The following is a 14,045-nucleotide window of genomic DNA, read 5'->3' as shown; positions in this document are numbered from 1 at the left end:
TCTGCGTCTGTTTGTAAATTTATCGTCTCCTCTCCCTTTCAGCCCCCGGAATCACAGACACAATAGAAAATCTATTGTGTCCACAACACAGGAGTGGTACCTACAACAGAGGATAAAGAATAAGACAAAAGTAGTTATTATAAAACACTTGCTATGCCCTGCCCTGCGGTTTCACCCGCATTACTCCGCTCCTGTTGGTCTTAGGGTGATGATATATAGCTTTTATCCTTCCTTGATAAATGGGCTATCTAACACCGAAATATTTTTCAAATCGGACCAGTATTTCCTGTAGTAGAAATCTTTTATTGTTTAATAAAAGATTTCTATTTTCTGATAATATGTATTAATTTTAACACCATTCTATGTTGGAATTAATTTTAAAATAAGATAAAACCCAGAGTGAGCAAATCGTACTGACGAAGGAAATCGCTTACGCTACAATATTACGTATTCAAAACTTGGCATCGATGTTGGTAAAAATATCGGTTCAGTAATTTCCCCTTATTGAAAATTTACATTAATTCGACAGCAGTTTTCGTTACAAATTAAAGAAAAATAAAAGTTCACACATTTTTTTATTGATTAAAACAGTGAATGCTGTAAGTATGCAGACAATAATTTATTATTTTAAAAACGCTGTCATTACCTCACCTGTAGGTATGTTTTTAAGTTGTATATGTATGTAACCGAATCCTTACTATTGATTTTGACTGTCTATAGGTAAACGTATTTCAGTTTTTCTTAGTAAGGCGTGTTCTTTAATTATATTTATTTCAAAAATATCAATAGGTATTTTTCATTCATTGTCAGTAGGTACTAATTTTAGATCTGAATTTCTGTGGGTTCGATATATGCGATATATATGCGTCGAATAATTCTTCAGCCTGGAAAGACAGAGAGAAAATCGATCCGTGTAGCAGATGCGAAAGGTCTACCCAATATTCAGAAATCTCAATATAAAGAAAAATCTCCTGATTTATAATTTAGACTGTCTATCTATAAATAACTTACATAAAAAATTTAGTCTATATTTTTTTTAATAGCGTAGTTTAATATTTGAAGAAATTAAATGTATAATTGGAAGAAACTTGTTCCAACGACACAGGGAATCCTCCCACAAGGGAGCCAGATAAATTTTAAATTTTATTTTGGAAAATAAATTTATTGTTTGTTGTTTCTTGTTATAATGGTATTCAATAAACTAAATGTGAAAATTAATAACATAATGCGAACAATGAATGAAAATAATAAACGGTTTTAGTTAGAAAGGGATAATGTTATAAACTTCATAGGATTGGGTCATTTTTCATCAGACATCGCCTGGTTAGAAATGCGATGGACCTTTCAAAATTCAATAAAGAACTTTCTGGAACTTTTACTATTAAAATTTACTCGGTTCACGGAGCAATTTTGTGTTATCTACTAACTACTTTTACTTCGGTTATTTAGATGAACGTGACGTCGTATTTTGTATTAGCGGATTTAATAGCGAAACTTGTATAAACTGTAATAATCATTCGGAAGAAGCATGAAAAATGATTTATAGTGAATCATTTCAAGATGTTTTCCGCGAATATTTTATAGCCTGTCTCCTGATTATATAAATCTGTAGTAATTCTTGTTAATATCCTGAAACTGAATACATATCAACAGGAAAACAGTATTAGTACCTATTGTATAGATAGCATGTCCAATATAAATTCTCCATAAGAATCAAATACCAGAAAGAACGCGAATATTTGGAAGCCTTTCGTTACTTTAGAGATTCCTGGTACAATCCATTTTCCACCTCACCTGTGTGTCTCTGTGTATGCTGTATGTCGACCAGCAGCAGGGTTCCACCTGGTTGGAGTCCAGGCCCCAGAACTCGAGCTCCTCCTCAAACAACGGTCCACACACATTTGTGGGGTAATGTAGCTTGCCAGTTCTGCAACAAAGAAATATGTCGTTGAAGTTGAACCAGAAATCAGAATATTATATTTATGATTGAAGTATGAGATTAATAAATTGAATTGGTATATTATAAAAATTGTTAAAGGATATCACAATCACATCGTCACGAAAAATAATCTAATATAAATTCCCAAATCCAAGATAGATAAGCACGATGAATTCTTATAGGTAAATCAACTCGTTCATATTATTACGAAGGATTACTAAATAGTTACTTCGTAATATATTTTACGCTACAATCGCGTTTTCTCATTACGAAGTAGCATCCCTACTTCACTCCAATTTATTGAACCTTCCTAAATAAGTTACATTTCATCTGTTAAGTAGGCAGCATCATAAGGGAGTTGATAGCAAGATGTGGCTCTTTATTTATTATTCAAGAATCTAATAAATCCACAATAATAAGAACCAAACATAAAAAAACGACGTGTGGCACTCGGGGACTGCCGCGGTAAAGCTATTGCATGCTATGCCTTCAAGCCACACCTCCGCCCGTCGGAGTGGGGAGCGTGAGGTTTTTTCGTTACGGAATTTCTCGATTCGGTCCCCGCACTCAAGGCCCGCGATAGAAGCTGTGCAATAGCTTAAAAATTATCACGGTAGAAGAAAAAGTATACTCATCTTTATTAATTTAACATTACTTTGGAACAATCAGATTATTATTAGAAATATTTAAGCCATCTTATTAAATTTCATCCTCCTATCATCATCGTGCTATGTTAAAGAGGTAAGATTAATAATACAGAGAATAAATGAAATAAATTCAATTTCATGAGATTCAAAGGCAATCCCTAGAGATACAATGGATTATACCTAAGTGGATCCATCGAACCAAATTGACGCTATCTTGCGGCGTTGTGGAACAATAGAAGGAATTCATTTAAACATAAATTTGTTAGAAAGAAACAATTTAGAACATACTGTTATTATTAACTAAAATAAGAACATGCCCTGGTAAGTGTAAGCATAAGTATAGTGAAGAATTTTCTGATACAGAAACAAAAATAAACAGTCAAAAACAACGGTCAAAATAATCGTATCAAGTCAACAACCTGACACAATTTTGAATGAGTAGAACCGCCATCCTGTTACAAATGACCCGAAATTTTGTGGGTCATTTGTAACAGGATGGCGGTTCTACAGGGGTCTTAGTACGCAATGACAAAAAGAAAAATGATGGTCAGAACGCTGATACCGGATACCTTAAGATACTATAACGTTTTATATTAGAGAATCTTAACATAAAATATTATAGTATCTTCACCGTGTGTGACGCGCTTTAGATTGACTTCAAGATTGACGAGAACTACAGGAATTTGCTTCAAATTCTGTGCCAGTTCAAACTAGAATTTCACTGGTGTCCTAGCTACTTGCATATTTAATGAAATTGGAGTTTGGTGCATTTAGGTGCATTTGGAGCGCGTCCAGGTGTCTGTACATGTTTATCATTTACTTAAAACTAAGTGCACTCCATTTTGGTTTAAGATACTGGGTAGAATGGAATATGTTTACATTTCAAAGTAGTGGCTTGGTGCTATGCTGGTTGGCTATACTCCTACATCAATAAAAAAATCACGACTGTGTCAAGCACACGTGTCAGAAGTGAAACTTCTTTGGCAAGATTCAAAGATACCAAATGATGCGACCTTGAAATTTTACTCTCAGCGCGCCTAAAAAAGTTTCACTTATAAATAACCGAATACCTATAATATAAACCGAATATCGGTTCGTCGAATTCCTTATCAATAAAATCTGAACTTTTTAATTTAGATTTGGTTCTACTGAAATCGAACCCAGACCCTACGTTTAAAACATTACACCTCTACACCCGGGTTCAGAATCAATCGCCTCGTATTTCTAGCGAAATGTAATTTAGCTAAAGAGTTAATTACGTATATTCTGCGTCTAGTAAACTTGTTGAAAGTAATTAAACGATAATGAAATATCAGAGTTCAGGGCGCGGGGCTTAATCACATTATTATTGGCTAAGTTATAACATTAATAATTTCGTAATAATTCAGTTTGTTGAGTGAATAAGGTATGTTTATGGTTTATGGTTTATGTTAAATGTTATTTTGTTTGCAAACATTGAAGGTATATAAGTTTTCTGTAAAACCACGCAGAATAAACCACTTATTTTAATAAAAATAGAGGTAATATTTTGGAATTAAAAGTAGAATTAATTGGCGGGTATATTATGATTCCTTCATCATCATCAGCCCATATACGTTCCCACTGCTGGGACACGGGCCTCCTATGAGGGTACAGGCCATAATCCACCATGCTGGCCAAGTGCGGGTTGGCGGATGACACATGTCGTCGAACTTTTTTTTTTTTTTTTTTTTTAATTCTTCGACATGTCGGTTTCCTCACGATGTTTTCCTTCACCGTTCGAGCAGTGGTGATGTTACAACATGCGCAGACATGCGCAGATAAATTGAAAAATCAATTTATTTCCTGCGCGCTCGCCTGGTCTCGAACCCCGGACTTATCGATTCAAAGTCCAAGGTCTCACCACTGAGCCACCACTGCTCACTGCTCACCACTGCTATTATGATTCCTTATACGGACCAAATAAGTTCATGATCAAGAGTAGGATTTCTTAATTTATATATCTTTTAGAATTAAGCTAGAAAGCCTAGTCTCTACATAAGATCTGTATAGCATTTAATCATTTAAGATAATTTATTATGAAGACCTATATTAATTTGCAATTAATTTTGACACAATTTTAGTACACAAGATAATTTAATAAATTTTTCATCAAAATATTTTTAATCTGATATTTTTAATAATACCTTTACGAAGCCCATAACTCAGCTCGAAGAATTTAAACTTTTATGAACGTTAGCGAAAAATAGGCTTTATTTTAAGAGCAATAAGGTCGTCAATATAAAGTTAATAATATGTCCTACACCCCCTGATTATTTGGAACCGCTGTGTTCAGAGCAAATTCAGGTCATTTGACCACTACATGATTTATCACTCTCGTTGTATTTCGGCTTACTGAGTTTAGCCGGCTTATATCAGCTGTGTTTATAGTTATATTTAAATAATAAATTCTTAGATAGTTGATAGAAATATGAGAAATATTTGAAGTTAATTAATGAACATAAAAAACAAAGGTAAAAATATGGAAAAAAAAATTAACATCTGCATTAGGGTCTGCATAATATTATCTGTATGTAATAAAACAAAATAATGAAAACGCTCTCAATTTATTTATCTAATTTAGACGTGAATATTTCATTATTTATAATTATTGTATTGTGATAACTTTGGACACCAAACAATTCGGATAGCATTTACTTATTTACTCCAGATTAGCGAATTCAAAACCCTTCATTAATTTAATTTTTTTTTCCATTATATTAAATTGAAGTTAAATTTTAGTATCCCGAAACACTAAAACCCCCGTTAATTTAATTTATCCAAACAATTACTAACTCAGGCCTTGTGCCAAATTAAGACATAAATTAAGTCTAGTTATTCGCTAAAGCCGACATAAATGCAACACATATTAAAGTAAAGAACAGTTTTTAATTTTCTCCCCAAAGAAGTCTCAGTCTCCCATCTATAAACTGACCGCGATATATCTTGCTTAGCCCGTATATCGTGACAAATACATTATCATTAGTATCTGAATTGCATCTAAAAACGTATATCAGATAATTAAACTGAAGCTTTATATTACGCTATTTACATACATAAAAATACCATAAATTACAGTTCATAAATACATTTTTTCTTCAAGACGTTAAAAAGCTACATCACATCTTCATCGTACTGTATGGCTAAAACTTGGAAGAGTCCAAGTAGTCATCATAAGATTTATTTCAGTTGAAGAAATAAGTAACTGATCAAGTTCGATCCTAGAGGCCTACAAATGCTGCTAGCTGTGCCCCGCGGTTTTATCTGCATTGCTCCGCTCCTGTTAATCTTAGTGTGACCATATATTATAGCCTATACCTATAGCCTTCCTCGATAAATGGGCTATCTAACACCGAAACAATTTTTCTAATCGGACCAGTAGTTCCTGAGATTAGCGCGTTCAAACAAACAAACAAACTCTTCAGCTTTATAATATTAGTATAGATGATAAAATCTGAAAGATTGACTCGTCGTTGACCCATTAGATTTATAGAGTATTTTAGAACCAATCGGATATAAGACCCTTAATGGAGTGAGGGAGTGAGATAATAAAACTGAACTGTAAAAATTCGGGGGTGAAAGTAATGCCTTATATCAGAGGTTCGCAAAGTATGCGCCGTAGAAAGTGAAGAGGGGCTCCGTGAGTCGATCTGCTTATATTCGCGAGTACCTTTTTTGAGCGCTCGAATCGGTAAGGAACAAACAGCGTCTTTAAATGACATACAAGATTTTAAATCTACTACGACGATAGGTACGTCGTGTGCATCGCCTTTATCGTGTTTATTTTATTTATTTTTTTGAGTGGGTAGGGCGCCGTGACAAAAAACTTAACATGAAACTGCGCCGCGAGCTGAAAAATATTTGGAACCCCTGCCTTATATTTTTATTTGTCCATTGAGGCCTATACTGTATTATGTTCGTACCAACTTTAATTTTTCATGTTGGTCCTTTTCTGTTTTGGAATAATGTTGCTTCTGGGTACGTTTAGGAATTCAGTTGTGTTTTTTTATCTTTTTGAATCTAGATGTAAATATGTATCTTTAACTGCCTTTTAACTACGAACTTGAAGAATTGCGTTTATTCTTCTTGTTAATAGCAGTTTTATTAGAATAAAACTACATTTCTTATTATTTGTTCTAGGGAACTAGTTGTTGTTGTTACTTTATATTGTTTCGTATTTGCGTCTTTTTATTCTTTGACATCTTGAAAAGATTATGTTAACAATATGTTACCGATCTGTTTCTTTTTCCTTTAACTTCCATATAAATTTATTTATTTATCTTTCTTATCTGTGGAAAAGGAATGTAATATCTTTTATAGTCAAAATGTTCTTAGATCGTTTTATTACTCATGAATGAATTTGAAACGTGATTTGGATTTTGGGTCCATATTAAATGAGACTCGGTAACAATAGGCTGATATTAACTAGTTTGACGCGTGACTTTCCTTGAATATTAATAAAATTTTCTTTAATGGAGTTTTGAGAAACTGTAACTTAGTAATTTTTAAATATATCTTCATCTACTGATCCATGTTTTTAAATTCAATTTTTATTTTAGATGAAGCTGAGTGGAATCGAATAATAATAATTAATTGTGACGGTTTTAATTAACTACTGTTTATCAAATTTTTGAATGATTTAATGAATAATTAATGAATAATTAAACAATAAAATTTTAATTGCGATAAATGTTTGGTTGGGTTAACCCAATAAAGGGTAGGTACAAATTTAGTACCTATATTTTTCAACATGAAAGAACATAACTAATAGTGAAAAAATAAGCGCAAAGGTTTGGAGAGTTAAACTTAAATACCGTATGATTACATTAGGATCGTGGGAATAGAAACAGATGGAAGATTAATTCGTATTTGAACGACCTTATGGCTATTCAGATAGATATTAATACTAGCTGCTCCGCGCGGTTTTACCCCCGCAGCTCCACTCCTGTTGGCCGTAGCGTGATGTTATATAGCCTATAACCTTCTTCGATAAATGGGCTATCTAACACCGAAAGAATTTTTCAAATCGGACCAGTAGTTCCCGAGATTAGCGCATTCAAACGAACAAACTCTTTAGCTTTATAATATTAGTATAGATTTGTATTATAAAATGTAATATAATATTTTCTTTGCCTGTATTTATTTATATAATATATGTGAAGCTTGAAAAGCTTCTCTCCCTCTAAAAGAAGTAGTAAAACTATAAGTAGGTATAAAAAGTTAGTAAGAAATATTTATCTTTTGTTCAAAGAACGATTAATATAAATTAGTTAAACAACCGTATAAAATAAGTTCGAAACATTGTATCGTTAACTTGTCCGATAATACGTCACATCATATCAAGAAACAACATAAAAACTAAGTATTTAATCTTTCCGCAAACACTCGCTTAGGAGTTCACAAATACCCACACGCACACACACACAAGCACCCATGTACAGACACATCCTCACGCACACAATGAAACACAGCGCAAACACAACTCATAATGCGGTCTATTACTCAAGTGAAAAGGTACAAAGTTTCTTAGCAAAAAGCTAACAACATAAACTATCGCGCGAACACATTTTGTAATGTACCCACATTTTTCATGAATATTCAACTAGCTACAGTTAAGACGCGCTTTACCCGGCAGATGTCACTCCGACCCTTGTCATGGCCAGCTCAACCGTGTTTCTTAATTACAAGCTCTATTTTGTACTAATTTTCTAATATACAGAGAATCTGCATAAATAGTATTATAGTGTTTTTGTTAGTGGTATAGTTACAGTTAACACACTTTATAAGGTTCACCTGTATGTATCTATGCTTGTATGTTTGTATGTAACTGTCTTTAGATTTGAATTTGACCCACTTTAGACAAACACATTTAATTCAAACTTTTTTCACACCAAGGATCGGTAATAATACAATAATGACATGAATTTATATTATTAAAGATTAGATTTATATTATAAGCAGATTTCCATCCTTATGTTGTAGATATCCCTAAAATTCGCACAAAGCGATTCACGTCATGGTTTCTCTTTCGAACATCTAAGGATTGGAACTCTCTACCGAATACAGTTTTTCCAGCTTCTTACAATCTATCCAAATTCAAAGCAAATGTGAATAGGCACTTCTAGGTAAACATGGTAAACATGCTCCAACTTAGGACGCGTAGTCACTTACCCTCAGGTGAAACAGCGGCCAAATGTTTACCTATTCTTGAAACAAAAAAAAATTAAGTATGTTTCCAGTTTTCAGACTGTAATCGTATATATAGATTGTAGAAAATGATTTTTCATATGGGCAATGATTTAGTTACCGAAGGATACATATTGGTCAGTTTCGTCTTAAGATATGAAATTTTAAATTTCAGATATAGATTACATACTATATAGAATTATAGATAGAACTAAAAGATCCTCAGAGGCTGAGTCTGCGGTAATTCAGTCACCCAAAGTTTTGCTTTAAAGAATTAAAGCCGTAATTTAATCTTTAGGTTATCAATAACAATCATGGTTGTTGAATAATTTTCCTTACTAAGTAGTATAATAAATAATAAATAAAATGAATGATGTGATTTTTTTGTATTTGTAAGGTAATAAATGAACAAAATAATGACAGATAAACAAAATTAATAATTATTTATCTATACCCGGCGCGGCCTAAGATGATCCCTATGACACTGACAGTTATTCTCAAGAGACAAACTTGTAATGGCGTCACCATTAAATTAGAAACGTATTGGAGGCGTGTAAAAATGGCATTTATTAATTTTTACGTAGCTTTATGCCATTACAATGATATTTCGTTGGAATTATAACAATTCTTAACATTTACGAGATATTATATCAATCTGACTTTACGTTTACGTCCTTCAAAACTTACATCGTTGGCATTTATCGACTAGTGCGGAAAGTATCGATAAACAAATTTCGATAATGAAAACAAGTTCACATTTTTTCCATGCTTAAGCTATAGTTCATTCACTATTGAATGGAACAGAAGATCGCAGCATAATTAATTAATTAATTACCGTTCGCGTTAATTTACTTACCTTTGATAATATAAGTTTTTTAGAAAAATTAAATGGGGGATTCCATTTTCATGATAAAATAATATACACTGTGTTAAACGGGTTAAAAATTACGAGAAAATGATAAGGTGCATTTTTATGTTTTGAAAAACTTTCGTTTTACTTACCGTTTCGTTTACATAATAGACGTTAAAAATTCATTTTATAATATTTGTAAAAACATGTTTACCGACGTGGCTGAATGCAAACCACGCCTTTGCCTGTAAAATAGTAAAGTATCGACACGATCCATCATACAAGCAATCACTAAGACGAACTGTCATAGGGATCATCTTGGGCCGCGCCGGGTATAGAAAGTTATTCCTTGCCTTGCTATTTTTCATAGATTTTTTTACGGTTCAACGGTGATGCCAGAGCAAACAGCGAGAATATACAGATAATAAATAATCCTAAATTAAATACTTTATAACGGATATAACACGCGTTTTATTATTTACTAGCTGCTCCGGGCGGTTTCACCCCCGTGGCTCCACTCCTGTCGGCTGTAGCGTGATTATATAGTATAGCCTATAACCTTCCTCGATAAATGGGCTATCTAACACCGAAAGAATTTTTCAAATCGGACCAGTAGTTCCCGAGATTAGCGTGTTCAAACAAACAAACTAACATACAAACTCTTCAGCTTTATAATATTAGTATAGATATATCAATCGTTATCGAATACTTTGAGCGTGGTAAACTTTTGTATTGTGAAATTGTGAAAAACATAAAGTATATCAAATATCAATTAATAGTATTTATTTACCTACATCGGAAAAAGATTGAAGCATTAAACTGAACTCGTAGCATTGGAGTCGATTTAATTTGTTTCAGTCATTGTTTGTATTCTACGTTGTAGTTATTTATAGAATTTTTATTATAAAATATGTATCATTACTTATATAATAATAATTAAAATGTGAAGTTTTGTTATGGTTTTATACGACTAGAGGCAGAACTTAGGACTTAGAAGGTAAGAGACTGATATACTTAGGTTACGTTTTATTGCAAAACGTCTACGAATCGGACTTATCATCAGGAACGGCTCGACCATTTATTTGTTTATTTATTAATTCAATTTATCAAAAAATTATGAAAGAAACCCATGAGAGCATCCAAACACAATCTATTTATTATTTAATCCTACATAACAAAATAACAAAGGAGAAATATTGAGCTCATTAACTATTACTGAAAGAACTGTTTGCAGTAAGAAACAGTTCAATATGAAATCGGACAGGTCCCAAAGTCCCAAACGCAATCGAGTAAGTGCAACCTCTTGACCATTCTTGGACCTAAAAAGAAAGAAATCATTTGAACTTAATTGAAAAGAAAATTGATTTCATTTATTTAACATTTTACATATACTTAGTTAAATCTTTATCAGTAAATAAATTATTCTGTTTTTGTGATAGGTCACGAATTGAATTTCAAAACGGATATAGGCTAATTATTGTGAAATAAATGGCTTGTGACGATTAATTATTATTATTGTGTAAGTGAAGCCGCGTTAGTTGACTTGTTCAAATTTGATGATAATAAATTTATTTGTAAAAACTTTGATTGACCTATAATAGAAGTTAGATTTTTATGTTCTACAGCTACACAAATTACGAATTGTGCCAATAAAACTATCGTAGTTAGATAACGCCTTTATAGTGAAACCCCCACTAACAATTCTTATATTTTCTTTTTCAATTGGCCAGTTGCTAAGTTATGAATACCAAATCAATATTTGTTCAAAAAATGTTATTGACGCGTTTCAACGTTTTTATCAATATTTAGAAGCAAAGACGAAATAAGCATTTCCAGTAGTATTATTTCACAACCATGCTTATTGAATTCACGTACTCTCAAAACTGTACCGTTTTAGGTCAAGGGAGTGAAACTTGGCAAATGTGCAAATTAGGCTTGTTCAAACATAAACCATTGCTTAAAACAGGGTGAAAGATCGCACATTGAACCAAACTCAAATATTTATTTATACAATAAAACGTTCATAATTAAACCTTTGAACGAATCTATACATATAATAAATCTGTAGAAGGTTCAATTCTGTACATTGAAAATATTGAAAAAATAAATAGCAGGGGGTGTTACTGGATCGATACCAAACCCAAATATGTGATTAAAAAATTTTTTGTCTGTCTGTCTGTCTGTCTGTCTGTCTGTCTGTCTGTCTGTCTGTATGTGAAGACATCACGTGAAAACTACCGGTTCGATTTCGATGAAACTTGGTATAATTATAACTTATTATCCTGGGCGTAAAATAGGATACTTTTTATCCTGGAAAAATACGTAGAAAAAAAATTAATCTTAATTTTTCAGTTTTATCCATAGAGGTTGTTCTGTAGAACCGCGAACACACGTTGCGTATTATTATAGGTCCAATAGATATTTATAAGATGTCATTGTCAGAGTTACTCAAAATGGAGAAATAAACCATCCACGCGAAGACCGACATCCACGCGGACGGAGTCGCGGGCGGAAGCTAGTCCTAAATATTAGAATAATCAAATTACTTTTATACGTAAAAAGAGTGAAAGTTAAGACCTATTTGTGTGAAATAAAATATAATTATAAACTAGACCTCTTTTAAAGCTTTTGAATAGCCAAAATACATAAACTATTTACCACCAAAAGCAGTTTCTACAGAACATAAGCGTACATCCATTATAAAACACCTCACACCACAATAAAGCTGCCGAATTGCTGAGATATGAGCGCAAATAAAACGTAAAAAGAGCGATTAAACAAAACATAAAAACCGCAGTTTTATGTCCGACTATATTTACTCGTAAATGCTATTAATATAGCAATACATGGTCGGGTAAATTGGGTGTGACGTCATCGATACGAGGAATTATTCAGTTTGTTTAGATCGCTACATCTCACGAAACAATATTACTTACTGATTAGCAATCAGCCCTGTATTCGTCCGTGGTACTTATAGAACCTATATAGCATTAAGGGATAACGTAGATATCCAATGGTGTACATTTTTTTCTAACTTTAAAATACTAAAAATAAATGTCAAAAAAACGGAATATCTCCACATGAAGCGCTATAGGGACACACGAACGCAGCGCCAAAACCTACAGGTTGGAGATACGACGTACGCGGGAGTAGCTAGCTAGCTTCAGATATCTGGGTTGCACGATAACTGATGACACCAGAGAGGAAGAAATCAAAATCCGCATCCAAAATACCCTAAAGTGTGGTGCAGCCTTGCATAAAGTGCTCGTGTCCAAGCTTTTAAGTAAAAACACCAAACTGCGGATATACAAGACGGTTATAAGACCAATACTTACATATGGTTGTGAAGCCTGGACCCTAACCCAGAACGAAGAGCGTAACCTTTTAGTTACCGAACGAAAGCTTCTTAGGAAGATCTTTGGTCCTATCCAACAAGAGGATGGAAGCTGGAAAGTCCGTAAGAATGCCGATTTAGAAAAACTTATGGCCGAGCCAAATATACTTGGGGAAATAAAATCACGACGCCTGCGTTGGCTCGGTCATGTAGAGCGAATGGGTAAGGAGCGAGGTCTGAAGAGAGCATACTTGGGTCGTCCGTCGGGCCGACGGCCAGTTGGTCGACCCAAGTATCGCTGGCGCGATCAAGTGGAGAGGGACCTGAGTAAGCTCCAAGCCAATGACAATTGGCAAGAGACCGCTCAGGACCGGGGAAGGTGGAGAGTTCTCGTCTCGGAGGCCAAGACCCACTTCGGGGTTTCAGCGCCACAGGAGTAAGTAAGTAAGTACATTTTTTTTCAAATAGATCCAGTAATACTTAAGAATTGCGCGTTCAAACAAAAATATTCTGTATATTATACTCATCCTATCTTAAAAGTATGTCTTGTGAGAAGTATCTAAGTGTATAAAATTAGTGTAAAAAAGCAGACTAACGACAAACTTTTCTTAACACAAGAAAAACAAGCTATTAGTAAGCAAACAATATGGATACAAAAATGCAAATGCACTTATGTTAATTTACAATAATTGAGACGATTGAAGTTTATTGTTTATTGCTTGATTCTAAAGTTACATAAACCAATCTAAATTTATTATACGCATTTTTGTGCAAAAAGTAATAATTTACCATTTCATAATTTTTATTGTGGTGAATTTTTTATTCGAATGGGAATTTCCTTAAGCGAGCAAAGCCAAGGGCTTAAATCTAGTCGTTTAAAATAATTCTGTTATCGTTAAGCCTTGTTTTCGAAAACGCGAAATGCATACACGTGCAACTGTAATCATATTTGTTCTGGCGTGAAAGATGGAAAGTGCCGTGTTTAGCATTTTTCAGGGACATAACTACTTTGAAGTATTTTTAAGGCTGTTTGTAGACGAACGGTTAACGTTAAGTTTTAAAGTGGAAATA

The 14,045-nt window shown here is 33.3% G+C and overlaps 1 protein-coding gene across 1 annotated transcript in view; it reads right to left on the bottom strand.

The window, feature by feature from the left end:
* LOC123698288 (potassium voltage-gated channel protein Shaw-like) overlaps nt 1-14,045 on the bottom strand; it is a 151,469-nt gene that overhangs the window by 94,117 nt on the left and 43,307 nt on the right. The window contains exon 3 of the mRNA XM_045644883.1: nt 1,795-1,927. Within this exon, the coding sequence (XP_045500839.1) occupies nt 1,795-1,927 (133 nt within the window). The remainder of the gene's footprint in view (nt 1-1,794; nt 1,928-14,045) is intronic.

This window comes from Colias croceus, chromosome 15 (genome assembly GCF_905220415.1).
Source record: "Colias croceus chromosome 15, ilColCroc2.1".
Taxonomy (NCBI): domain Eukaryota; kingdom Metazoa; phylum Arthropoda; class Insecta; order Lepidoptera; family Pieridae; genus Colias; species Colias croceus.
This window is presented reverse-complemented; position numbering and strand designations above follow the sequence as displayed.